This window comes from Tachysurus fulvidraco, chromosome 22 (assembly GCF_022655615.1).
Source record: "Tachysurus fulvidraco isolate hzauxx_2018 chromosome 22, HZAU_PFXX_2.0, whole genome shotgun sequence".
NCBI lineage: Eukaryota > Metazoa > Chordata > Actinopteri > Siluriformes > Bagridae > Tachysurus > Tachysurus fulvidraco.
The window spans coordinates 11,341,210-11,366,996 of NC_062539.1; the positions used below are offsets into that span (position 1 = coordinate 11,341,210).

Sequence of the window (25,787 nt, forward strand, 5' to 3'; positions counted from 1 at the left end):
CAATCAGTGTGTGCTCATTAGGTACAGAGAGAACACACACACACACATCATACAGAACATGCACACATGCACCTTGTTATGAAACTGTAAACATGTCAGTTTGTGAGCATGTAGTAATGCCACCAGGAAAGTCTGTATGGTGTCTTTAGCTTCGTGCTGTTTTATAGATTAGGCTTCTCATTACCCAGCACTTTAAACCGCCTGCCTCTTAACATATACAGTATGTAAGCATGTGGGGTGGGGTGCAGTATAGTCTCAGGAGAACAAGCTACTTTTACAGAGAAGGCCAAATCACTTGACACTGACATTGTAAACAGCTAAACATTTACTTTCCAAATTTTTATTTTGGAAACTCTAGCAAATTTTTTTTAATCTAGTAAAAACTCTGATTCTTGAATAAGCCCCCTCCCCCTTCCACACATTTTGTAGGTATTAAAATTTTATGATTTTTACAATATGTAACAATGATAACAATATATTTTATATAATAATAAATATATTAAAAAATATATAATGAATTCATTTGCAGGTATTTTTTATAATGTTATGGGTAATTAAACCAAAAAGCAAATAAAAAATAAATACCTCAGGCCATCCTTAAAAATATTCTTGTTTGCCGTAACCTGACCGACTCGATTTTTATTATTTTTGCTTTAAGTCCGACCGACTTGCCGGTTGTAAATTTGCGTTAAGACCGACCTTTTTTTTACTCTTCAAACAACTAATACAAAAGCAATAAAATAATATTGACGGGTTCGGGCACCATAATACATCTAAAAAATTCATTAAAACAGCTTGACACCGCTTTAACTTGGCACAAAGTTCTGGAAAAACTGTCCAGCATCAAAATAAGGTTTGCAATGATGCGCCCGAGGGCACGGGTTGAAGACCCAGTCAGTGACGTCACGATATGATAAAGTCATACCTCCATAATCATCGTCACCAAAATTGTACTTTTTTTTACATTGAAACTTGAAATAAAAATATAGACCTACCTACAGACCTTTTTTTTTTTTTTTACTGTTACTGCAAACCGAAATATTTTTAAGGATATTTCATAGTATTTTTTTTAAGATTTCAGAGCTTGGAATTTTTACAGCTTTAACTTGACCATCTTGGATTTTTTAGTGCTGGCATTATGCTTAGGGACATTGTCCTGTTGGAAAGTGAACACCCTTCCCAGTATCAAGTCTCTTGCATATTGGAACAGGTTTTCTTCTTGGGCTCCATCCATAAACCTATAAAAAGTATTGAGAATCTAAGCAACATGATGCTTCCACCACCATGCTTCACTGTTTCAGATGATTCTTTTTCGATAGTTGCTCTTTTTTCACCATGGTTTCATAAATCCTGGCGTTGTGGTATGTCAGAGTTATGGGTGTCCTGTTTACAGCTTTTCCCATCTGAGCCAGAGCTAATTTAAAAGTTTTACAGTAATGTGGGTTAATAGGTTTATAATCATAGCTTTTTAGTTTGTTTTAAGTGCTTTTCAGTATTTTTGGCTATTTTGGGATTTATGACGTGGTAAATTCTAAAATAAAAAGCATTTCCTGCTTGTAGTACTGGATTTTTTTTTTTGGAAAGGGGGAGTGAAGATTTATATGAGATACTGTATCTTGCTCCAAGAAGCTTTTTGTGTCACAGTGTTACCGTTCTTAGATTTGTGTATACAGTACACTGAAATGCAAACAGCCAATCAGATTGCAGTCTTTATAGTAGATATGAGACGCTCATAGGTGGATCATCTCGGACTGAGACTAGTACAGTAGGGATCCTGTGGTTTGTCTCACAGGTCTAAGGATATTTGTCTGTTTTTCTGTTATTCTCATCTCTTCTGACAACCAGAAACAAACCTGTCAGACCTGTTGAATGTGAAGAGCTGTTATGTGTGTGTATATGTATATACGTTTGTGTGTGTGTGTGTGTGTGTGTGTGTTCCTCAAAAAAATCTCATATCAGACCTCTAGCATTTCTTATTACACTCTTCCTTATATGAATGAGGAAATCTGCTGATGTCAGGTGACTTAAGCATAGCATATTTGTTGCCATAACAACTCAAATAATGCAGTAAAATGAATGTGAAGTTGGTCTCCCTTTGTTGTTATAATAAGCTCCACTCTTCTTTGAAGGCTTTCTGCTAGATTTTGGAGCATGGCTGTGGGGATTTGTGTTCATTCAGCCACAGGAGTATGAATGAGGTCGGACAGTGATGTCAGATGAGAATGCCTGGCATGTGTTCAGCATTCCAGTTCATTTTAAAGGTGATCAGTGGGGTTTGGGTCAGTGCTTTGTAAAGGCCACACGAGGCCTTACAGTCTAAAATTTGGCATATCATGTCTTCATGGAGCTGGTTTTGTACTTTGTGCACAGGGGCATTGTTATGCTGGAAAATGTTTTGGACTCTTAGTTCCAGTGAAGGCAAATCTTAATGCTACAGTGTACAGAGACATTCAAGAACTACATACTGGTTAGATGGTCAAGTGTCTGTATACTGTACTTCTGGCCAAATAGTGTTGAATGCTGCATGCTAAGATCTGTGAATTTTGAAAAGCAATACAATTATTTCACTGTCCTATGAGGACTATGAGACCACAGAGAACTACCTGAGACTACAGAGAACTACCTGAGACTATACAGAACTACATGAGACTCAATAATAGGTTAAATCACAGGGTTGCCTGACAACGCTACTCGCTAGGTAAAGGTCAAAGAAAAAATTGTGTGGGTCTGGCTGACATTCAAAAAAGGCTTAAACATCTAATCTCAGTGTCTAGGAGACCCAAACTTATTTAACTAAAGGAACAGTTTACTGAAAAACACAAGAAAAAATGCTATTGTATTAAATCAGATTTTCTTGATCAGCAGGAACGTGTGTGACATTTACTCCTGTATTGGAGATGAGAACATTTAGCTAATAAGTACACATGTACAGTATAATAATTACTAAAATTTTACATGTAAAAAAAAAAAGCAAGTTCGGTCACTCTGAATGGTTGTATCAAAAGCGCAGATGAGTGTGTAAGCATGAGCTATTAGTACTGGATCAAAAGATCATTTAGCTAAAGCTTGTAATGCTGTCTAATTTACTCAAATACATGCACAAATATTTCCGTTTCTTGCTTCAAATGACATTATTGCGCTATATAATACATATATCATTTGCATAACTTAGCTAAGTGCTACATTCTGCTAGAAGATGTAGGGTACAGGAACTACATAAACGTATTCACTTGCTAACTCTAACTTTATAAAATACACATGCTAATCATGGTTAGCTGGCTAGCTTGTTGGCAAGATAAGACCAATCTGGAGTCATCCATGTTTTTCTTTTGAAAAACTTACTCTCATTAATAAAAGCTTCAGTATTTAGTTAGTTAGTTAGTTAGTTAGTTAGTTAGTTAGTTAGTTAGTTAGTTAGTTAGTTAGTTAGTTTTGTGGATTACACAAAATTACACTTTCATTAAAAACAAATGGAGTCATTATATTCTGTTTAAAAAAGAAGAAGGGACACTTGTTTCACCAATATACCAAGAGGATGCAAACCTTGAGATGAACTTCATATACTTTTTGACATCCTTTACATAAACCAGTATCATTGAGAAGCTGTGTTATGTAAATATGTGTGTGTGTGTGTGTGTGTGTGTGTGTGTGTGTGTGTGTGTGTGTGTGTGTGTGTGTGTGTGTGTGTGTGTGTGTTTGACAGTGGGGAGAGTGGTGCAGGTAAGACAGAGAGTACCAAGGTGATTCTACGGTTCTTGTCCTTAATGAGTCAGCAGAGCCTAGAACTTTCCGCAAGACACACAACATCTCACGTGGAGGAGGCTCTGCTGGAGAGCAGGTACACACACAGAATGCATGCAAAACAATACAAGCAATGCACATTAACACATTTTTACAATTTCCATTCTAACTAACTCTGTATTCTGACTGTCTGTGTGGGTGTGTTTTCTTCTTCAGTCCTATAATGGAGGCATTTGGAAATGCTAAGACGGTGTACAATAATAACTCCAGCCGCTTTGGGAAGTTCATCCAACTTCACTTTAGCCAGCGGGGAAACATTCAGGGAGGAAAGATTGTGGACTGTATCCTGTATTATGCTAAATATGATCCTCCTGAAAGATCAATACTTCCTCTGCTTCCTCTAATGCTTTGTGTGTGTGTGTGTGTGTGTGTGTGTGTGTGTGTGTGTGTGTGTGTGTGTGTGTGTGTGTGTGTGTGTGTGTGTGTGTTTACCAGATTTGTTAGCTTTTGAAAGAGCAAAATGTTTTCTTGTTAATTTTCCTTGACCTTCTTTTCCCATAAAGACTTATTAGAAAAGGTGAGCAAGCAATGAAATGCCTTATATTGATTTGTATATTGTGTGTGTGTGTGTGTGTGTGTGTGTGTGTGTGTGTGTGTGTGTGTGTGTGTGTGTGTGTGTGTGTACAGTGTTGCATGAAATATAATAATGCTGGATTTTTCTCAGTAGATAGAGAGAGAGAGTGATAGAGAGAGAGTGAGAGAGAGAGAGAGTGATAGAGAGAGAGTGAGAGAGAGAGAGAGAGAGAGAGAGAGAGAGAGAGAGAGAGAGAGAGAGAGAGAGAGACACTGTATAACTGTTTCTCCTCTGTCTGTCAGAACCGTGTTGTACGTCAGAATCCCGGTGAGAGGAATTACCACATATTCTATGCTTTACTGGCAGGAACCAGTGCAGAACAGAGAGGTCAGTACACCTTAAACTCAACACAACACCAAACCCTCCTTCTTAGTCCTTTTATCTGTTTTAAACTAATCAATCTCATTCTCTCTCAGAGTTTAGAGCGATGATAACCCAGGGTTAAGTGCCCTATAGTGTGGGTCTCTTGAGATGTTGCTGTGTTTCTAACTCAATATGTTCCCTTTACCCTTTTACAACTCTAATGTTTCCTACATTTATCAAATTGACTTAAAGAATCTCTCTCTCTCTCCCTCTCCCCCCCCCCCCCTCTCTCTCTCTCCCTCTGTTCAGAGGAGTTTTCTTTGCTGCCCGCTGAGAGCTTTTACTACCTGAATCAGTCTGGCTGTGTGAGGGATCACACTATTAGTGACACACACATGTTTCAGGAAGTGCTGGTAAGACACACAAATGTCATATTTGTCAGGTTTGTCTTTAAAATACACAATATGTATCTTAAAAGTTTGTTTAGACTAAGATTTTGCTAATGAGGAAAATGAAACGCTATCTACAAAAGAAGATTCTCTACAAAAGCTTCTTGATGCAGACAACAGCAGAACGCACTGATGCTGCTCTCGGACGGGTGAATCATCATGCTTATATATCCCGTTATCAATATAAAGATACCAAACAAAGGATTTTTTTTCCAAAATAATGACCGCTTCTGGCTGATGTTTAAGTTATTGCAGGATTTATATATTCACACTATAATCTGGTAAAGACTTTTTGAAGCTGAATAAATTAGTAAATGCATTTCCATATTAAAATGTTCTGAAAATGATTATGAAAAGTATTGCTGAAAGGGAAACTTTCAATAATGAACACAAGTAAGCTGTCATTCCTACCACACATCAAACAACAAAACTTTATTTATTTAGAATATTTTCCACCCGTTGGATAAGATAAGTGAATAAGACAGCGAGCAGTCAGAGAGGGTTAGGGTTGGGGTTCAGGCAGAGAGCAGCTGAACACATTAGTGTTATCTGCTGTCTTCTGCATACATGAGTCGACTTCACTGAGTGTCTGGTGTCACGTGATCAGGTGCGAGTATCAGAGTCATCACTCCCACATCACTCCGGGCGATAAAGCTAACGTTTTCTTGACAGTTTTTTGTCACTCAGGAACCTTGAGTGCTTGTTGGTAATAGTGTGTGTGTGTGTGTGTGTGTGTGTGTGTGTGTGTGTGTGTGTGTGTGTGTGTGTGTGTGTGTGTGTGTGTGTGTTTAGAATGCCTTGAGGACCATGCAGTTTGGAGAGGAGAGTATCAGTGAGGTTTTGAGGCTGTTATCTGGAATTCTGCACCTTGGCAACATTGAATTTGCCACAGCCGGAGGAGCTCAAGTCTCCTCCAAAGCAGGTTTGCTTTTCAGACCTTTCTAATGAACACCATCTTGCTCCTTTTTTGTCTCTTTCTCTCTCTTTCTCTCTTCACCAGTCATCTTTGTAAAATGTTAATTCTACAGGTCTGTAAAAGAATTGTTTTTTATTTTTATTTATAACTCCATCACTATGAATCATTTCATTCAAATCAAATAATAAAGTTATTATTAGCATAATAATGCCAAATGTACTAAACAAATATATTTTTTAATATGGATGGTGTGCATGTGTGTGTTTAGCTCTCGGCAGTGCAGCGGAACTGCTGGGTTTGGACTGCACACAGTTGGCTGAAGTTCTGACGCACAGATCCATGATCCTCCGAGGAGAAGAGATCAGTACTCCACTTACTATAGAACAGGTGACATACACATGCATGTACACACACACACACACACACACACACACACAATAGTATTTCTTATATAGTGATTATAAGCTCTGTACTCCAGCAGCATGTAACACTGACTGCATCAGACCCCATCAGCTTTTTTACATGATGAACATTTAAATGAGGTTCACTAAAATTATCCTGTGGTTTTGTTGATATTAACATTGTGGAAATTGATGTCTTTGTGTGTGTGTGTGTGTGTGTGTGTGTGTGTGTGTGTGTGTGTGTGTGTGTGTGTGTGTGTGTGTGTGTGTGTGTGTGTGTGTGTGTGTGTGTGTGTGTGTGTGTGTGTGTACATGCTAGGCTGTTGATTCCCGAGATTCTATGGCCATGGCTCTTTACTCCCAGTGCTTCACCTGGATTCTCCACAAACTCAACAAGCGTATCCATGGCAACGAAGACTTCAAGTCCATCGGCATCCTTGACATTTTTGGCTTTGAGAACTTTGAGGTGCAAAACAATCTTCTGATCTCACTGTATAGAATAATGGTATAATAATATAACTTTTATAACTGTTACAAAGGGACAGAGACAGGAAGCAGACTGATGCATGATGATATTGATGATGATGATGATGATGATGATGATGATGATGATGATGATGTGTCTGTCCTTCAGGTGAATCGGTTTGAGCAGTTCAACATTAACTATGCCAATGAGAAGCTGCAGGAGTATTTCAATAAGCACATCTTCTCTCTGGAGCAGCTGGAGTACAACAGGTGTGTGTGTGTGTGTGTGTGTGTGTGTGTGTGTGTGTGTGTGTGTGTGTGTGTGTGTGTGTGTGTGTGTGTGTGTGTGTGTGTGTGTGTCTGTGTGTGTGTGTATGTGTGTGTGTGTGTGTGTAGCAGACTGGTAACAGTAGGTACTTATTAACTGTGCATCTTTAGATTCACAAACTGACTTTATAATACAGATACTAGGAATTGGTTTGGTTAGGCATTTGATTAGCTAGCTGATTATTTCCCTTACTCCAGTTTGCCCTGTGATAGTTTGGGACCGTATACAGGGTGTCATCTGCCTTGTGCCCCAAGTCCCCTGGTATAGACAACCATTTGTAGGATAAGCGCCACTAACAGATGGATTGATGTTACTGCACTAAGATGGCTTTACAAGACATAAGAATCTAAAGTTAGAAATGGTGCTAGATTTATTTAAGACAGGCTGTGAGACATAAATAACCTAGATTCAACCATTACAACAGAAATTAACCAGTGGACTCTAGTGTGATTTAATTAGCTATAAAATTGCTTCTATTGAAATACAGTAATATCAGTACATGGTGCTGGTTTGTTTAATCACATGGCAGACCATTTGAATATCTAAACACTGACAGCACATATTCGGTATAGAGGGTATGAGAGGTTTTCTCAGAAATGCCATCAGATCCCATGGATACTGACTTGCTGGAAAACAGCTAAAAACTAAAACATGGAAAAAGACACTGACACCTGGACAAGAAGATAAATATAATAAACAGAAATATATTGTACCAAATCATTTTTTCCCAGATCATCACACCATTATTACTACCCTGGGGTTATTTTCACTTCAGTTTCTAACTTCAAAAAAGTATTAAAATATTCTGTGTGTGTGTGTGTGTGTGTGTGTGTGTGTGTGTGTGTGTGTGTGTGTGTGTGTGTGTGTGTGTGTGTGTGTGTGTGTGTGTGTGTGTAAAGGGAAGGTCTGATCTGGGATGATGTTAACTGGATGGACAATGGAGAATGTCTGGATCTGATAGAAAAGGTAATCTACATGCTCCTGACCTGCTACATATTCAACAGAAAGTGTATATATGATTAATGATCATCTGTGTGTGTGTGTGTGTGTGTGTGTGTGTGTGTGTGTGTGTGTGTGTGTGTGTGTGTGTGTGCGCTGCACCTATGCAGAAACTGGGTCTGTTGGCTTTGATGAATGAGGAGAGTCATTTCCCTAAAGCCACTGATGCTACATTGCTGGAGAAGCTCCACAGCCAACACTCTGTAAGTCTTTCAACGCCCCACTCCACCCCCAGCCCCACACACACAGGCATCAGATGTACAGTGTGGTCTGAACTAATATCAGCTCTACTGTAAAACTGTAAATAATTACCAACACATATGCAGAAACCAAGCCTGTGACATCTGAGCCTAATAATTAGAGATATGCTCGTATTTTCTGCGTGTTGTAGCTGTGAACATTTGTGTAGTCCAGCAGTGGGCAGTAGAGTAATGCATTATTTAATGGCATAATGCTGCAGCATGGAGACTATGGATGTGTCCCAATTCTAAGAACACAAAGACCAGACTTGCTTTCTCATTCCTGTGTGTGTAGCTCGGTCCTGCCAGGTTACCTCATAAGGACAAGAGGACATAGAAGGCAATAGATCTGTGCTGCAATCTTCCTGTTGTACAATACATTATCCCAGTGCATTTATAGCAGTGGCAATATAGGACCAATAATGTGTAATGTTTCAACACTGCAGCGTTTGTAAAATGAAAAACCATAACATTTACATTATTATAACCGTGACCTCACATTGACAAGTTTAATGTCAGAACGGAAGCTTATTCAAATTAAAATACTTCTAAAGGATGCATTGGACTTTTTTAACAAGCTCATATGTATCTTAATCTAAATCACATATCAAAATGATTCTTTTTAGATGCATATTGCATTTAAAAAAGATAAAACATAGAGTTAGCATTTCGGTCAGGCTTCTGTTATCTGCCATTGATTTGCTGCAGTGAATCCTGGGACTTCAGGTGGGTTCGGTGAACTCGGGTCTAAATCTGATGCATCCTCGATATTAAGAACATATCTGAGTAATTTCATGCATCCTCTGAGCTTCGTATGCTTGATTATTAGAATTATTAGATTATTAGTTTTGGCAGAGGATGATGATGTAGAGCGAGCACACAAGCACACAGAACAGTGTACACTGCGAAACAGCTTGTTTATGTACACAACTCTAGTTAGTATATGTAACTGTAACCCTAGTTCCATCTCACTCTTCTCTCTCACAGAAAAACCCTTTCTACGTAAAGCCTCGAGTTGCTGTGCACTACTTTGGAGTAAAGCACTATGCAGGAGAGGTAAGGTGTACTAGCCATCATATTGTTTGTGTTCAGTAGCTCTAGTTAACAAGTTTGTGTGAGTTCATAAAGTGAGCCACAGTGTGTTCCTTATGGGTCTGTGAAGAGTCTAGGGTCAGTGTCACTGAAAAATTTTACATGTTATATCATTTGCATGAAGGTACCATGGCTTGGTGGTTAGCATGCATGCCTCACAGTTGAGGATTTGATTCCTGCCTTCACCGTGTGTATGTGTGTGTGTATGTGTGTGTGGTTTCCTACTGGTACTCCGGTTTCCTCCAAAGAAAAAGACATGTATTGTAGGGTGATTGGCAGCTCTAAACTGTCCATATTGTGTGAATGTGTGTGAGTGTGTGCGTGTGTTGTGTCCTATGATAGAATCCTGGGAAATACTTCTGGTTCCTTCTAGTTAGGATAAGCGGTGTAGAGAATAGATGGATGGATGGATGGATGGATGGATGGATGGAATACAGTAATTACATCTTTTTAGTTGCATGTTTAATTTTCACTGCACATTCAGGTTTGTGGTCTTATATACAGCAATGTGTGTGTGTGTGTGTGTGTGTGTGTGTGTGTGTGTGTGTGTGTGTGTGTGTGTGTGTGTGTGTGTGTGTGTGTGTGTGTGTGCGTGTGTGTGTGTGTGTGTGTGTGCTAAATATTTTGATATCTCTAGGTGGTGTATGACGTAAGAGGGATCCTGGAGAAGAACAGAGATACTTTCAGAGATGACATCCTCAACTTACTAAGGGATAGCAGGTGTGTGTGTGTGTGTGTGTGTGTGTGTGTGTGTGTGTGTGTGTGTGTGTGTGTGTGTGTGTGTGTGTGTGTGTTTGTGTGTGTGAGAGAGAGGGTGTTAAATATTTAGAAGTAGCAATAGTAAAAAAAACATAGCAGACTAGTTATCATTAATGCAAAATCTTTACTTGTATAATATGTATATGTATGATATTATATACAGTGCCTTGCAAATGTATTCACTCCCCTTTGTGTTGCATTACAACCTGGAATTTAAATGATTGATTTTCAAATGATTTATGTTTGATTTACACAAATTTACAATTTCTGAGATGCAAAATATTTTTTATTGTTCAGCAAAGAACAGAAAGCTTGAGTGTGCATAACTATTCACCCCCTCAAAGTTAATACTTTCTAGAACCACCATTTGCAGCAGTAACAGCTGCAAGTCTCTTTGGGTATGTCTGTATGAGCTTAGCACATTTAGCCACTTGGGTTTTTGCCTATTCTTCCAGCTCTGTAGAGTGTACAGCTAATGCCCTCCTTGGTCAGTCTGTGAGTTTTGGTGGGTGGCCCTCTCTTGGCAAGTTTGCTGTGATGCTATATTACTTCCACTTTGCTATGGTGGATTTAATGGTGGGATATTCAAAGTTTTGGATTTTTTTTTGCAATCCAACCGTGATTTATACATTAAATTCTGGCCCTGAGCTGTTTGGAGAGCTCCTCTGTCTTCTTGGTCTGCCTGCTCTATGCTGCCTTTTGCTCAGTTGTGTTGCAGGCTTTACAGAGTAGGAATATATGTAAGCTGAGATGATGTGACACTTAGACTGCAGACTGGTAGACTTAATTTAACTAATTATGTATGTGACTTCTAGTAATTGGTAGCACTTGGTAGAACTTATTTAGGAGCTTCATAACAAAAGGGGTGAATACAAATGCACACACCACTTTGCAGTTTTTTATTTATAAAAAAATTTTTTTTATTTCATTTCACTGAATTCCAGGTTGTAATACAACAAAATAGGAAAAAGGCAAAGAGGGTAAATACTTTTGCAAGGCACTGTATCTACTTCACTGTTTTTTCCACCTCACTGACTAGTCAACATCCCTGTTTATTAGCAGCTTGTCTGAGGAAACCAGAAGAGCTTTTTACACTTGAGACAGTTCACAGTGGCTCATTGTAAACTTCGGGGAAACAGAATCCTGACTTACGTTGTTTGATCATTCCACAATGCCCATACTTTACTCAGAGTTAACACTCATTCCAGACTGTTCAGAGTCAGACATTTCACCCTGTACATTCCAAAACTCTGGGTTTATGTTCTTATTTACATACTGACAGCAGAAAATCTGAACTCCAACAGCTTTTACTGGCCAAGAACCGTCCAAGAGGGCATGTGAGTGACAAACGTTTTAGAAGGTGTGAAAATGTAAAGTCGACATCGTTACCGAACACTGTGTGCAACCAAAGACTGTTCATTTATAAAAGTTGAGTAAATGAATGAGTCTGTAACTTCACACTATGTGGAAAATCCAGCGTTTAGCTGATCGTCATACAGTAAGTGCTCATTGTCACAGCAGTAAACACAATGACTTCCTTCTTCTGTGAGGCAAGTGAAGCATCATGTCGGCCCTGTTTCCAGGTAGAGCGTTAAAAAATCTGACACTAGTGCCTCCTGTAGAATCTAACCAATCAGGTGATGGTTTTGAAACTCCTGAATGGTTTCCAGTTTTGTGTGTCATGCATGTGCCTCGGGTTCCTGGGTGAGACGCCTGAGCCTGAGACTAATGACTGAGAAAAAATGTCAGCCTATAAATCCGCCTTGACTGAACGAATCATGTTTAAGTTCTGATTTAGTTTCTGGTATTAATCATATCTAGACATAAGGTTCTAACAGGTTTGGCACCGCACTGTGGTGTTAATAGTGCAAAAGCTCCACTAACACTGCTTCAGAGCAGGGTTTCATAACTCTCAGTGCTAAACCTGTCCGTGTGACAGGTTCCTCTTCCACACAAAACTGTAACGTTTACTACATTTTCTAAATTGACTTTATTTCTCTCTCTCTCTCTCTCTCTCTCTCTCTCAGTTTGGATTTTGTGTATGATCTGTTTGAGAGGATGAGTAGCAGGAGTGGGCAGGACATGATGAAAAGCAGCTCACAGCACCGCAGGCTAACAGTCAGCTCGCAGTTTAAGGTAAGCTGCTGCAGAAAACGCCTTCAGAATGCTCACGGTGTTTATAGACATGAGGAGGAAGGCTTTTGTACACTTTTAAACAAAAACACTCTTAAACATTGTCTTTTTTGCTAGTGGTAATCTTTTTCATAGAATAATGTCAGAGCTTTCGGAATATCAGCTAATGAGGATCAGGTTCTGATATGCAGCTTGATATGTATCTGTTAAAAAAGACTAAAATGCTTGTGGCATATTTTCTGACTCACATTTCACTTGACACTTTGGTGTCATGACCTAGAGCAATGTAGCCTAATGTTAGCAGCAGAACTATCATCAGAGTGTGTGCTGCATTACTACAGTTATCCTTAATTTACTCTTAAGACATTAAAGCTGTTAAAGCTGTAATCAGGAATCAGATTCTGTAGTCAAACAACTGCAACAAAATTATATATCATAGTAAGCTTTTGCACTATTTGTACACACTCTCACCTTATTTATTTCTACTTACCCAGAATTCTTTGCACTCCCTGATGTCCACCCTGAGCACATCCAACCCTTTCTTTGTGCGATGCATCAAACCCAACAACAATAAGGTACACACACACACACACCACATACATATGCACACACAAATACACATGCACACACACACACATATGCACACAGACACACACATATGCACACAGACACACACACACGCACACACACACACACACACATATGCACACACAAATACACATGCACACACACACACACACATATGCACACAGACACACACAAATACACATGCACACACACACACACATATGCACACAGATACACACAAATACACATGCACACACACACATATGCACACAGTACACACACAAATACACATGCACACACACACACACATATGCACACACACACACACACACATATGCACCCACAAATACACATGCACACACGCACACACATATGCACACACACACACACACATACACACACACATATGCACACACACATATGCACACACACACACACACATATGCACACACACACACACACACATATGCACACACACACATATGCGCACACACACACACATATGCACACACACACACATATGCATGCACACACACATGCACACACACACACATATGCATGCACACACACATGCACACACACACACATATGCACACACCCTCCACACACATATGCACACACAAATACCATGCACACACACACACACATACACACAAATACCATGCACACACACACACACACACACACACACACAAATGCATGCATACACACTTGCGCACACAGATATGTATGCGCACACACATATGCATGCACACACACATAAGCATGCACATACACATGGACACAGGTTATTAGGTTCTTTTGGAGGAATTTAGAGGATGTATCTATAGTGACTGGAATGAATAAGTCAGATTTAATAAGAGATGTCTAGTTTCTTTTAAACTTAAAAACTAAATTCTGTTCTAAGCAGTCATGTATAAACTATTTATCTTTATTTGTACATTCAGCTATTAGGTTCTTTTTGCTTTAAACAATACACCGATTTCTTCCCTAGTCCGAAGACATACATTGTAGGCTGCATGGCATCTCTAAATTGTCTGTAGTGTGTGAATGTGTGTGTGTGTGTGTGTGTGTGTGTGCGTGTGTGTGTGCGTGTGTGTGTGTGTGTGTGTGTGTGTGTGTGTGTGTGTGTGTGTGTGTGTGTGTGTGTGTGTGTGTGTGTGTCGATTGTGTCCTGAGATGTGTTACCCTGTCCAGATTGTCCTCCCACCTTGTGCCCCGAGTCCCCAGGGATAGACTGCAGGTTCTTCGCAATCCTGTCTAGGATAAGCAGTTTAGGGACAGATGGATGGACATATTGACATTTACTTTTTCATTATTTACTTTTACATTATTTATTAGATGCCCTTTTCCAGAGCAAATAATTACTAATTAAATTAATAAGCGCTTAATTAGTATTATTTTCACTTGTTTTTTAAGAAAGAGAGAGACAGAGAGACATTGACATGCACAGGTTTTTGAATGTAAACAGCCGAGCCCAAATCAGCCCAGATTTTACCCACAATCCTCTGCCTGACACCCTCCCAACAACACACAAATTAGCCCAGCATGGATCTGAGCGCCATGGCAACCAGCAGCGGCTGAAAGAGATCAGAGCTGTGTATTGTGTGTGTGTGTGTGTGTGTGTGTGTGTGTGTGTGTGTGTGTGTGTGTGTGTGTGTGTGTGTGTGTGTGTGTGTGTGTGTGTAAAAGAATGAGTGGGGCAGAACAGTGGTCAGTTAATAACTGGCTCACACTTGCTTCCAGTCTGAGACACATGGCTGCAGGATGAGAGGAGATCTTCTACATCATGGTATGAGTTTATACATCACTCAGGCGTGTGTTTGGAGATGATTAAGAAAACGATATATGTGGATTCATCATGCAGGTATTTTTAATCAGTGATATGGGACTGAAATTTCTGTTTCTGAGGATTACCTTTGTTTGTAGTTTAACTGCCTTTTAGTTTGAGATTGTTACCTGAAGCGTATTAGTTGTTTTTATTGTTTGCTGAGAGACCTTGTTGTATTAGTATCTGCTCGATGCAGTAACAGAAAGCACACCTGAACGTCCGAGTGTTATTAGTCTAATGCCTAATGTTTGTAACAGACATTTTCAATTAGAGCAGTAAGTACAGAGTCAAAGTACTTTAATTACGAAATGGAAAAATGAATCACTTTAAAGATTTTATTAGTAACTTTATGTCTGTGGATGTGAGAAAGTGATCTGGACTGCTGTGGATAGAGAACCAGTTGAAGACCATGGTGCCAGCTTTGAATGGTTTTGCACTCAGGTCTTTAACTCTGAACATTTGACAGCTTCTGCAGGAAGGAATTAATGTTCGATATATAAATGAAGTATACGAAATGACACTGATTTATAAGTTGCTCAAAAGCCCCTGGTTGCACAGCTCTACTTGACTTATTCTTATAATCATTATCTTATTTATTTACACTCTCTGTTGTTGCCCAGATGAGGATGAAGTTCTTTTTTAACTCTGGTCCCTCTCTAGGTTTCTTCCTCATATCGTCTCAAGTTTGCTCATTAGGGATGAATATCAATTTTGATTAAAGTTTTTTTTTTTTTCATTTTTGCTGTATTTTTATATTTCTGTACATCTGTCTTGAGATAATGTCCACTGTTAAAAGAGCTATACAAATAAACTTGAATTGAATTGAATTGAAGTAAATCTGCATCACACGCTGTATTGAATGCTAAAGAGATGTCTCTGTGGTTGGGGTGTGTGCTTGCTTAAATCTTTCTATTTACCATTAGACTTCAGAATAACCTCCACCTCCCCCACCTCACTGACATCCACCCCCATCTACACACTGACACACACACACATACACACACAAACACATGCAGAAACCCAGGGATAGACATCATAGCTGTCTGCAGTGTGACGCTTGTTGCATGTATCGGTATGTTAATGACGTTGTTAGTGTGTTGTGTGTAAGAGACTGTGTTTGTGTGTGTGTTACGTTTGTGTATTCTGTACTGAATCTAATCAGTGTGAGCTGCTATCGTCTCTCACAGAGCTTCATTCATCACTGATCTGTCCATCTCAGTGGCTTTCTTCAGTCTCTGCACTTCCTCCTTCCATCTGCAGAGATTGACATTTAGCCAGGGCAAGATTAGCAGCGTACAGAGCAACCCATTTCCAACCTCACGCCCACATAGGTCAATGGTCACCGGAGATGGGGTGGTGGGGTTCATTCAGAGATGAATCAACACTGTTTTTTACTTTTGTACTCGTTCTTGGACTTGAAAGGGGAACTTTCATGAGTCTTTTACAGTTTTGTATTGGAGTGTTTGCGGATGGCGCGAGCAGACGTTCTGCCTTTATAATTAAACCACTTAAAGTGAAGTGAATGTGTCCACTGAAGGGAAGAAAGAAAAAAGGACACGAAAACTAGAGGAATGTATCATGTGTTACTGTGGAAAGATCTAAAGCACTCGCTCTCTCTATCTCTCTCTCTCTCTCTCTCTCTCTTTCTCTCTCTCTCTCTTTCTCTCAAACGTTTCCAAAAATAACAGCAAAAATCTAAATATTTATATTAACATTTAAACACTTTTTTTATCATTTGTTTTAAAACAGAAGGATGAAAAACTGCTTCTTTCCTTTTCCAGATGCCAGATCAGTTTGATCATTCTGTGGTGCTGAACCAGTTGTGTTATTCTGGCATGTTGGAAACAGTGAGAATCCGGCGTGCTGGCTTTCCTGTACGGAGAACCTTTCAGGATTTCTGCAGCAGGTTTGTCCCATTTTCACTTAATGAATGAATGTCCAGATGTTTATATTAGCTTATACACTTCTGTTTCTTCAAGTCTGTGCTCAGGATGCTGTACACTTATCCGTGTAGGTTTACTTCAGGTTCTGCAGTTTGCTCCCATCTACATAAATCATAATGCTACGTGAATTGGTCGTAATAACGTAATCGTTGTAAGAGGTCGTAATTACCCCTCGGTGTTAAATAGCATGTGTTTGGTAGCATGTGAGAAACTGGTGTCCCACCCTGGATGTATTTTGGCTTTACATCTACTGTTCTCTGGACAGGATACAGACCTACAGCCACTAGATGAAGATAAAGCACTTTCTTAATGAATGAACTTCACATTGAATTGTCACTACATGCTCAGTTGCCATTAAGTATGTCTTGTTAGCTCTCTTTATTCATCCCATCAGTAGAGAGCACCACTGACCAGAAACGGACCAGATGGCCATATTCTCTACATACACTCAGACCTGTTTTACACAAACTAACATGCTACTATGACACCAGAGCATTGGAGCTTCGGTCCTTTGTGCTACATTCACAGCGACAAACCGACTGGAGATCCTTCATTTTCCACGACTTTGAGCAAAATGAATGAAAGCAGTTACTGGGGACTAGATGTGGGCGTAAAGTTGAACTTTATGCAAATATTGAGCAGCTTGTTGTAGTGACTTCCAACAGGAGTAAAAACATTGTTACGTTTACATTTATGGTATTTGGCACACGTATTTATCTACAGTTCCCTACAAAAGTGTCTATAAATGAATGAATACATTACCACTGGTTCACTAAGTGGCTAATATACCATAGTATAGTGCACTGATCTGTGTTAAAGAGCACACCCTGCTTCACATTTTATGATATAATGCACATCTATACGGCTGAATTTTATATCCAAAAGGCAAATCTCCCTCCAGGTTTCATTTTAGCCACAAAAAATCTGAGTTAGAATTCTAGTTGCCCCACGTTAACTTGCTTACTACTTAAATTACTACAACCAGTAGTAGGAACATTTACTGACATTTATTGCCGTGATAGAATCTGTGTGCATGTGTACGAAGCTTTTGAGCGGAGATGGTATACAAAGAGAGTCAATGTGGTACAGATATAAAAAATTAGGATTATAATCTTTACTTTTTTCAATTACACTAGCTGCATGTTCAGCTTTGTTAGAGAGAGTCAAAATAATCAGCTGGAGATTACGTGTTTTTTGGTTATTTCAGCAAATCTATAAGGAAAGACTAGCATTGGGTTTTTAATATCATTAATATTCAGTTTATTTAAATGTATAAATACTCAATATGTTTATTTAATTGTAGAATTCTTCACTCATTTGGCTTATTTGTTTTTGGGTCTTTAATCCTGGAGAAAATGATTTGTAGGAGTTCTGTCCTACAAATCAGTAGGAGTCAGTTCATAGTGATTTAAATGGATTATTATTTGCTTTAGTATAAATATTAGTTATTGTTTAAGTTTTAATATTTTATAAAGAAAGCACTTTGACTGACAGCTGCTTTATGAATAAACAAGTCGTGGCCAAATGGTTAGAGAGTCTGACTCCTAAGGCGCTCCTAAGGTTGGGGGTTCGAGTCTATGGGTCACCATACTTAGCTGTATGTCACGTCACTTTAAACATTCGAATTACCTGAAAGCTTCCTTGCTAAAAAAAGTAAAACCTGTAGTAAAACCTGTAGGTTATGAAGTGTTGTTTTTTTTTGTGTCATTTTCTCAGGTACTATGTGTTAATGAGAGGCGTGGCCAGATGTGGTGACCCCAAGGAGGCGTGTCTCCAGCTGCTCCAGCTCTACGACGGCAGCGGTGTAGAATGGCAGCTGGGAAAGACCAGGGTGAGAAACACACTTTCATTACACCTATGTTGTGTTTCCAGTGTTGGAATTATTCCCTTTATTCTTTCTCATAGACTTTTGTTCCTCATGTGTGTGTTTGTGATTGGTTGTTTGCACCGGTAGGTTTTCCTGAAGGAGAGTCTGGAACTGCGTTTGGAAAAGAAGCGAGAGGAAGAAGTGCTTCGGGCTGCGGCCATTATTCAGGCCTATCTGCTGGGTTACAGAGCAAGGTAAACACTTCTATTCACATAAACATACAGATTAAAGGTGAAAAGTGGCTCCACTTGATATTTTACAGGAGCAAGTCACTACAGAGCCACACAAAAGTTATACTGATGTATTAAACCATGGTGCATAGACGTACGTTTTCTCATTGCGGCCTGTAGGAGGCAGTACAAGCAGCTGCTGCAGAGTGTGCTTGTGATCCAGAAGAACTGGAGGGCTCTTTTCTGGCGCAGACGCTTCTTGATGTTACGTTGGGCCTCTGTCACACTCCAGAAAAGAGTTAGAGGTCAAAGGGCACGACAGCTCTACACACAGCTGCTCGAGGAGAGGAAACGGAGGATGGAGGAAGAGCGGAGACAAAGAGAAGAGGAGGAGGAGCGAGAGAGGTGGGCAGGACATTGTGGAGGAGCTGCAATAAAAACTCACCAATACATTACTACGGTGATGTCAAGAATTGTCTTGCAAACTTACAGGAGACCTGGTTGGGAAACTTAGCACATAATCCACTCAGTCCACTGACCTGTAGTCATAGAAGACTTCCTGTGTCCAGGTTCAGGATGATAGGTTTTTATTAATCCAGAGAATTAAAATGAGATTTAAGGTTAGGGTCAAGATGCAAAAAAAAGCAGTCAGGCGATCAACAAACAACGTAAACAAGGCTAGCAAGAGCAAGACGAGGAAACCAGAAACAACCTCAAAACCAGAAGAGCGAGAAACAATAAAAGGCTTGTTATAACGACTGTTTATGTACCATAAATGTGGCTGAAGTTGAGTCCAGGTACATGCAGTCAGTAATCAGCTAAACATGAACATGATATGCTACATCCTAATTCACCCACTATCCTACATAGCCTGTACGGTTAGAAATACTGTGTCTCAAATCGTGATATGTTGAAGTGAGTATCCCAAAGGTCATCTATTTCCAGGAGAATTTCAGTGTGAATGTGAAACAGGTTTAAGGTTTCAGTTCTGTCCCAGTCTCAGTCCCAGCCTCACTGTGCTTTTTTAATTTAACTCCACTTTGGGTTTGATATCGATTTTGATGCAACCTGTTCTTTTATTTAGAGAGAGACAGAGACTGGAGATGGAGCAGAAGGCTCGAGAGGTGAGTGACTGTTTCTCATGTCATAAAATGAATCCAATAAAGGTTCAGCATGGAAATAGCAAATACTACATCCTACATGCTACATCTTTACTTTTAACTTCAGATAATGCAAATCCGAAAGTAAGAAAGTATAATAGCATTAATAATAGTAAAAATTATTATTATTATTATTATTATTATTATTATTATTATTATTAAAGTTAAAACTTGCAAAAAAAAATAATAATAACATTTTCACTTGTCAAATTGTTTAGAATTGATTCTAAAATTTTACTCTTGGCTTTTAAGGCAAAACAATGTACAAACCATGTACTGGCCCACTCTGGTTCCTTTGTTTTAAATCAGGAGGCCAAACTGCATTTAGTTTTTATGCCCTAAACTTTTGGATCACACTCCTACAGAATATCTCCCTCACTTTCAGCTTTTAAACCATGACTTAAATGCCTTTTTTATTGAGTCTTGTGTTCCCGGGGCCAGGGTTTAGAGAGTTTATGGTACTATGTTGAATCCCTGTCTTATCTTGTGTTATTGAACTTTTCTTCAGCTTTTTTTATTCACAAACTTTTTCTTTCTGTAACGCACTTTGTGTTTGTCTGTAACTTGTATGAAAAGAAAGGAATACAATTAAATATATTAAATAACCTTTTTTACTTTTGAAACAAAATCAGTCAAAATACTAATATAATAAGCATTACAATAGACTCTCTGCTTTAGGCTGTGACTATTTAGCTTTAATTATGGAATAGCATGCAATAGTTTTTAACTTCATGCTACTTCATGCTTGAGAATAGTTTTGTGTGTGCACCGAACCTTACACGTGTTTTAATGACCACACTCTTTATTAGTGTTTAACAAAGATTAACACATTCGGTTAAAGATATTGATTAATTTGCGTGGTCAAATCTTTGAGAACCAAGAAAAATGTGTCACAGTTGTGATCTCTGCCTGCTGTGATAGGTCATGTTTTATGGCTTGGCAAGTTTGGCAAGTACTGAGGACTGTTACCATGGTAACATAGCATTATATTTGTATAAGAAAATTTGAGTAATTTGAGAAATTTGAGTAATTTTTTCTTGCCCCTTTAGCTATAACTGTCTCAATAATATTTATGACTTGTGTTAATGTTTGAACACGAATGGCCTTTAAACAGTATGGTTACACTTCACTCTGTGAGTGGGGCAGGCTGGGTAATGTAGATTTTGTCACATATTCACAGGCAGAAGAGGCACTGAGAATAGAGGAGGCTCTGCGAATTGAGAGAGAGAAGGAGATTCTCCGAAATGCTCCGGACTCAGCATGTGCCCTGGCTGAGATCAACCACTCAGAGCAGACATTTGAGGATGAGGTTTTTGAGGAAGAAGCCCGTCCCAATGAGGCTTCTCAGGTGGAGGAAATCCTGCGTCTAGAGCGTGAGATCGAGGGTCTGCGGAGGCTGAAAGAGACACGGGAGCAGACTCTAACTGCACATTCTCTGGCACGTCTCCAGCACCTGCGTGATCAGGAGTTACTCAGGCTAGAGGAAGAGGCCTGCAAGGCAGCACAGCAGTTCCTCTCTTCGCTCAACTTCCACGAGATTGATGAGTGTGTGCGCAACATCGAGAGCACCTTAGTGTTGCCGGACTGCTCTGAAGAAAGCAAACAAGAGAGTAGGAGGCATGGGGATGAGGAGGAGGTGGATGAAGGATTAGGAGTAGATGAGGAAGGCTTTAAAGATTCACCGAACCCCAGTGAGCACGGCCACTCAGACGGCCAGCGCACCAGCGGGATCCGCACCAGCGACGACTCATCTGAGGAGGACCCATACGCCAATGACCGCGTAGCTCCACCCTCAGCCCCACCCACAAACGTGCCATCAGCCTATCATGGACTAGCCTGTATCAGGGACACAGACTACTGTGGGGCACAGCAGGAAGAGGACTTGATTCCACCAGATGAAGACTCAGATTACGATGCTGATGAGTATGATGAAGGCGGCATTGTCCTGCCTCCCAGCATGTCCCTGTCTGTTCTCCAGACTGGCAGCTGGTCACGTGACCATCGCAGCTCCATGGCGACAAGCACCAGTGCTAGCTCAGGGGCATACAGGTTCAGCTCTGAAGGAGCACAATCATCAGTAAGTCTGACACATAAATACACACATGTATACACAAGTATTTTTACATACACACACAATAAAGCTTCTTATTATGAGAATGTGTATGGAGCTTGTGCACTGCTGCTGATTAATTAATCGGTTTGTTTTTATTTTGACTTATTAGGCTTTTCAGAAAATATTGCATTAGCAATGCTAAGAAAAAAGTACTTAGTCCAGTCTAGGATTAAAAAATTGTTTTTTCGTGATTGTTGCAGCTAAAAATGTGTAAATTTGCATGTATGTAACTTGTATATTTTTTTACTGTTTTTTTTACTACTTGAATTGGTGAAAATGCAAGCATAGGGTTCTTCTTCTGACCTCATATTTTTCCTCTAACTGTATACTTTTATCTTTCATATCATTTGAGTTACTGAATGATTCAGAAAAAAGATCTGTGAATGATGGGATTTAAGCTGAATAACTGATTAATAAGCAGTCTTTAACACACAACACACACTTCTCTTTTTTCTTCAGTTCGATGACAGCGAGGATGACTTTGACAGGTTTGAAACGGATGACGAGTCGTCTTATCGTAGAGATTCGGTCTACAGTTGTGTCACTCTGCCTTACTTTCACAGCTTCCTCTATATCAAAGGTAAAAAAAACAAAAAACGTCTTTATTCCCTCTTTATTTCTTCTCTTTTCACTGCTGTGCTGCTGAACATGTTTGTGAATGTGTTTGTGCTGCAGGTGGGCTGTTGAACTCATGGAAGCGCCGCTGGTGTGTGTTGAAAGATGAGACTTTCCTGTGGTTTCGGAGCAGACAGGAAGCTCTGAAGCAAGGATGGCTGCTTAAAAAGGGTGGAGGCTTGTCCACTCTCTCCCGCCGCAACTGGAAACGCCGCTGGTTTGTCCTACGCCAGAGTAAACTCATCTACTATGACAACGATGCTGAGGAGAGGATGAAGGGCATGCTGGACATGCATGAAGCGAGGTAAAGGCACTCGGAGGGCATTAGAGAGTGAATAAGGCTATGGTTTACTTTAGTCTGTGTCACACTGCAAAGGTGACTGCAAGACAGAAAAAGGATTAAGGCACACTGTCAGAGTTCAAGAGCAGGAAAGAGCAAAGAAGTGTTTAGAGCATAAGGCAAGGGCACTATAATGTGAGTAGGGTGAAAATCAAGGGTATACAATAAGGAAGCTGAATGGTAAGTACCAAAGAGTTAAGGAAATAAAACATAAATGCACAACAGAATAGCTTAGTGCTTATTGTAGATGCAGTACTGAGTAAGACAGGCTCTTGGACACACTCCAGGTGTAGTGCAGGATAAATCAGGCAACACAGGAGACGCTCGGCTGTTTAGATGAAATGTTTTCTCACAATGAACCTCAGTTTCTTACATTTAACAATGATGTGCAACAAACATAGCAGATTTTTATTTCCCTTAGCAATAATAAACCTAACAGTAGCCGACTGAGAGAGGCTGAGACAGATGCAGCTACAGTTCAGGCAGTTTTAATGACACACATCCAAATCTACAGGAACACTCAGGGTTAGTGACAACAGGCAGTTACCAAACTGTAGAAACCGGGCAAAGACAATAATTTAGTCATTTTTTTAATACATTATCAGATTTGGGTCACTTTCATATCATACGAGCCTGGCGTTCATTCTGCGCCAACTTAAGAGGAAATACTTGACTGCCTCACACATCAGATCATCTGTGCAATACTGTTCTTATCCAGCTGCTCAATAAATACTGTAGGATTAGATATCCTGTTGTGTTTGTATGTCACCAGTCCAGCATAGTGGAACACACAAACTGTAAGCACAGCATCCCCAGTGTCATGATTATGCTACTAAAGGCACATATTCTAGACAGTGTAAAGGATATAATGCCTCTGCCTCTTTTCTTTTGCTGGTTAGAGAGGTCATTGATAACACTGGGAAGGAGAACGGGATAGATATTGTGATGCCAGAGAGAACATACCATCTTATAGCAGATAACGCAGAGGATGCCAGGTAAGAGAGTGTGTGAAAACGTACATCCATTTGTCTGTGTGTGTGTGTGTGTGTGTGTGTGTGAGTGTGTGTGTGTGTGTGTGTGTGTGTGTGTGTGTGTGTGTGTGTGTGTGTGTGTGTGTGTGTGTGTGTTTTTTTTTTGTGTGTGTGTGTGTGTGTGTGTGTGTGTGTGTGTGTGTGTGTGTGTGTGTGTGTGTGTGTGTGTGTGTGTGTTATTAGCCTCTGAACGAATGAGTCTTCATCAAAACCTACTAATGTTTACTTTATTCACATGACATTTACAATAACAATGCATTTAATTGAGATTAAACCTCATGAATCTACAAAAAGTCGCCAATAACGTTGTAGCAGGAGAAAAATCTAATTAGTATATTTAGTTTGCAAAAGTATTTATGAATAAAGGCATAAAAGTTTTGAGTGCATTAAAACTTTTCACCCCATTGATGTGAAACCCATAAATTAGTTCAGGAGACACGTTCAAGTGTGACATGAGCTCAGTGTTCATCTAACTCAGTGTTTGTTAGGGAACATACCTAAACCGGCAAAATCATATCAAAATCAATCAAGACACAGCAGCTTATAATGTTTCTCCTCATGCTCCATAGCCACTGGTTCAGTGTGTTGAGTCAGGTGCACACCTCCACTGAACAGGAGATCAGAGAGATGCATGACGAGCAGGCCAACCCTCAGAACGCTGTGGTGAGTACGGAAACTTTCTCGAATGTGATACACACATATAGCATACAGATATAGACAAGCAGTGTATCTGCACACACACACACACACACACACACACACACACACGGCTCACATGTAACAGGATTCAGCATATTTGAAGGACTGATCATATTGCAGTGGAGCGGTACAGTCACAGTGCTGATGTCGAGCTGTCAGAGGGACACAGTCACTTCTGATTGGTCTCTGTGTTTCTGTATCAGTGATGCAATCTGATTTCTCTCGTTCTAGGGCACATTAGATGTCGGCATGATTGACTCTGTGTGTGCTTCAGACAATCCAGAGAGGTACACACACACACACACATCCCAAGACACACATTTTTAGATTTATGTGCTATTCAAATTGTGCAATAGCTAAATCATGCTAATAGATTTAACAGACCATCTAATAGTTCTAACAGATCTACACCTAGCGCTCAGTAAACAAAATAAAAAGATATAAAATATGCCACACAGACATGATACATTTTGTTGAAGACCAGGAATGTAAAGTTTTGTTTCGATTTTCTGTTATATAGCTCACTTTACTGTATGATGTTTTACATTGTGTTGTTACAGTAGAGGTTTAGAGGACTACATTCTGTTTATACACTTTTATATTCTTTCTGTTACTGTATCTCCATCTCTCCCTTTCCTGTCCCTCTGCGTAATGCGCTACTTCATCTCCTTTTCTCTTACTCTGTTCTCTGTCTCCTTTTTCCATCTCCAGGCCAAACTCGTTCGTGATCATCACGGCTCACCGTGTCCTGCATTGTAATGCTGAGACGCCGGAGGAGATGCACCACTGGATCGCCCTTCTACAGCGCTCTAAGGGAGACACACGGGTCCAGGGCCAAGAATTCATTATTAGAGGTGAGACGTTACATCAGCAGGTCATACACCTTAACTCTAGGTCACATGTGAAAGTTTTTTATGCTTACAGTTTGCTGGCATTGTGCGAGGACAAGTAGAGTCTGGAGTCTGGACATTTGGATTTATGGCATTTGGCAG

The 25,787-nt window shown here is 39.8% G+C and overlaps 1 protein-coding gene across 1 annotated transcript in view; it reads left to right on the plus strand.

The window, feature by feature from the left end:
• The window catches only part of myo10 (myosin X), a 64,169-nt gene that overhangs the window by 28,369 nt on the left and 10,013 nt on the right, over nt 1–25,787 (plus strand). Inside the window, exons 4-31 of the mRNA XM_047806385.1 lie at nt 1–21; nt 3,704–3,838; nt 3,958–4,082; nt 4,305–4,318; nt 4,618–4,702; nt 4,988–5,091; nt 5,920–6,049; nt 6,312–6,430; nt 6,764–6,910; nt 7,079–7,179; nt 8,137–8,203; nt 8,347–8,439; nt 9,463–9,531; nt 10,205–10,287; nt 12,354–12,462; nt 12,954–13,034; nt 16,639–16,763; nt 18,517–18,631; nt 18,755–18,861; nt 19,018–19,242; nt 19,922–19,961; nt 21,178–22,074; nt 22,570–22,690; nt 22,786–23,029; nt 23,965–24,060; nt 24,666–24,759; nt 25,027–25,082; nt 25,507–25,649. The exon at nt 1–21 is cut by the window's left edge and continues 167 nt beyond it. Coding sequence (XP_047662341.1) covers nt 1–21; nt 3,704–3,838; nt 3,958–4,082; nt 4,305–4,318; nt 4,618–4,702; nt 4,988–5,091; nt 5,920–6,049; nt 6,312–6,430; nt 6,764–6,910; nt 7,079–7,179; nt 8,137–8,203; nt 8,347–8,439; nt 9,463–9,531; nt 10,205–10,287; nt 12,354–12,462; nt 12,954–13,034; nt 16,639–16,763; nt 18,517–18,631; nt 18,755–18,861; nt 19,018–19,242; nt 19,922–19,961; nt 21,178–22,074; nt 22,570–22,690; nt 22,786–23,029; nt 23,965–24,060; nt 24,666–24,759; nt 25,027–25,082; nt 25,507–25,649 — 3,746 coding nt within the window. The remainder of the gene's footprint in view (nt 22–3,703; nt 3,839–3,957; nt 4,083–4,304; nt 4,319–4,617; nt 4,703–4,987; nt 5,092–5,919; nt 6,050–6,311; nt 6,431–6,763; nt 6,911–7,078; nt 7,180–8,136; nt 8,204–8,346; nt 8,440–9,462; nt 9,532–10,204; nt 10,288–12,353; nt 12,463–12,953; nt 13,035–16,638; nt 16,764–18,516; nt 18,632–18,754; nt 18,862–19,017; nt 19,243–19,921; nt 19,962–21,177; nt 22,075–22,569; nt 22,691–22,785; nt 23,030–23,964; nt 24,061–24,665; nt 24,760–25,026; nt 25,083–25,506; nt 25,650–25,787) is intronic.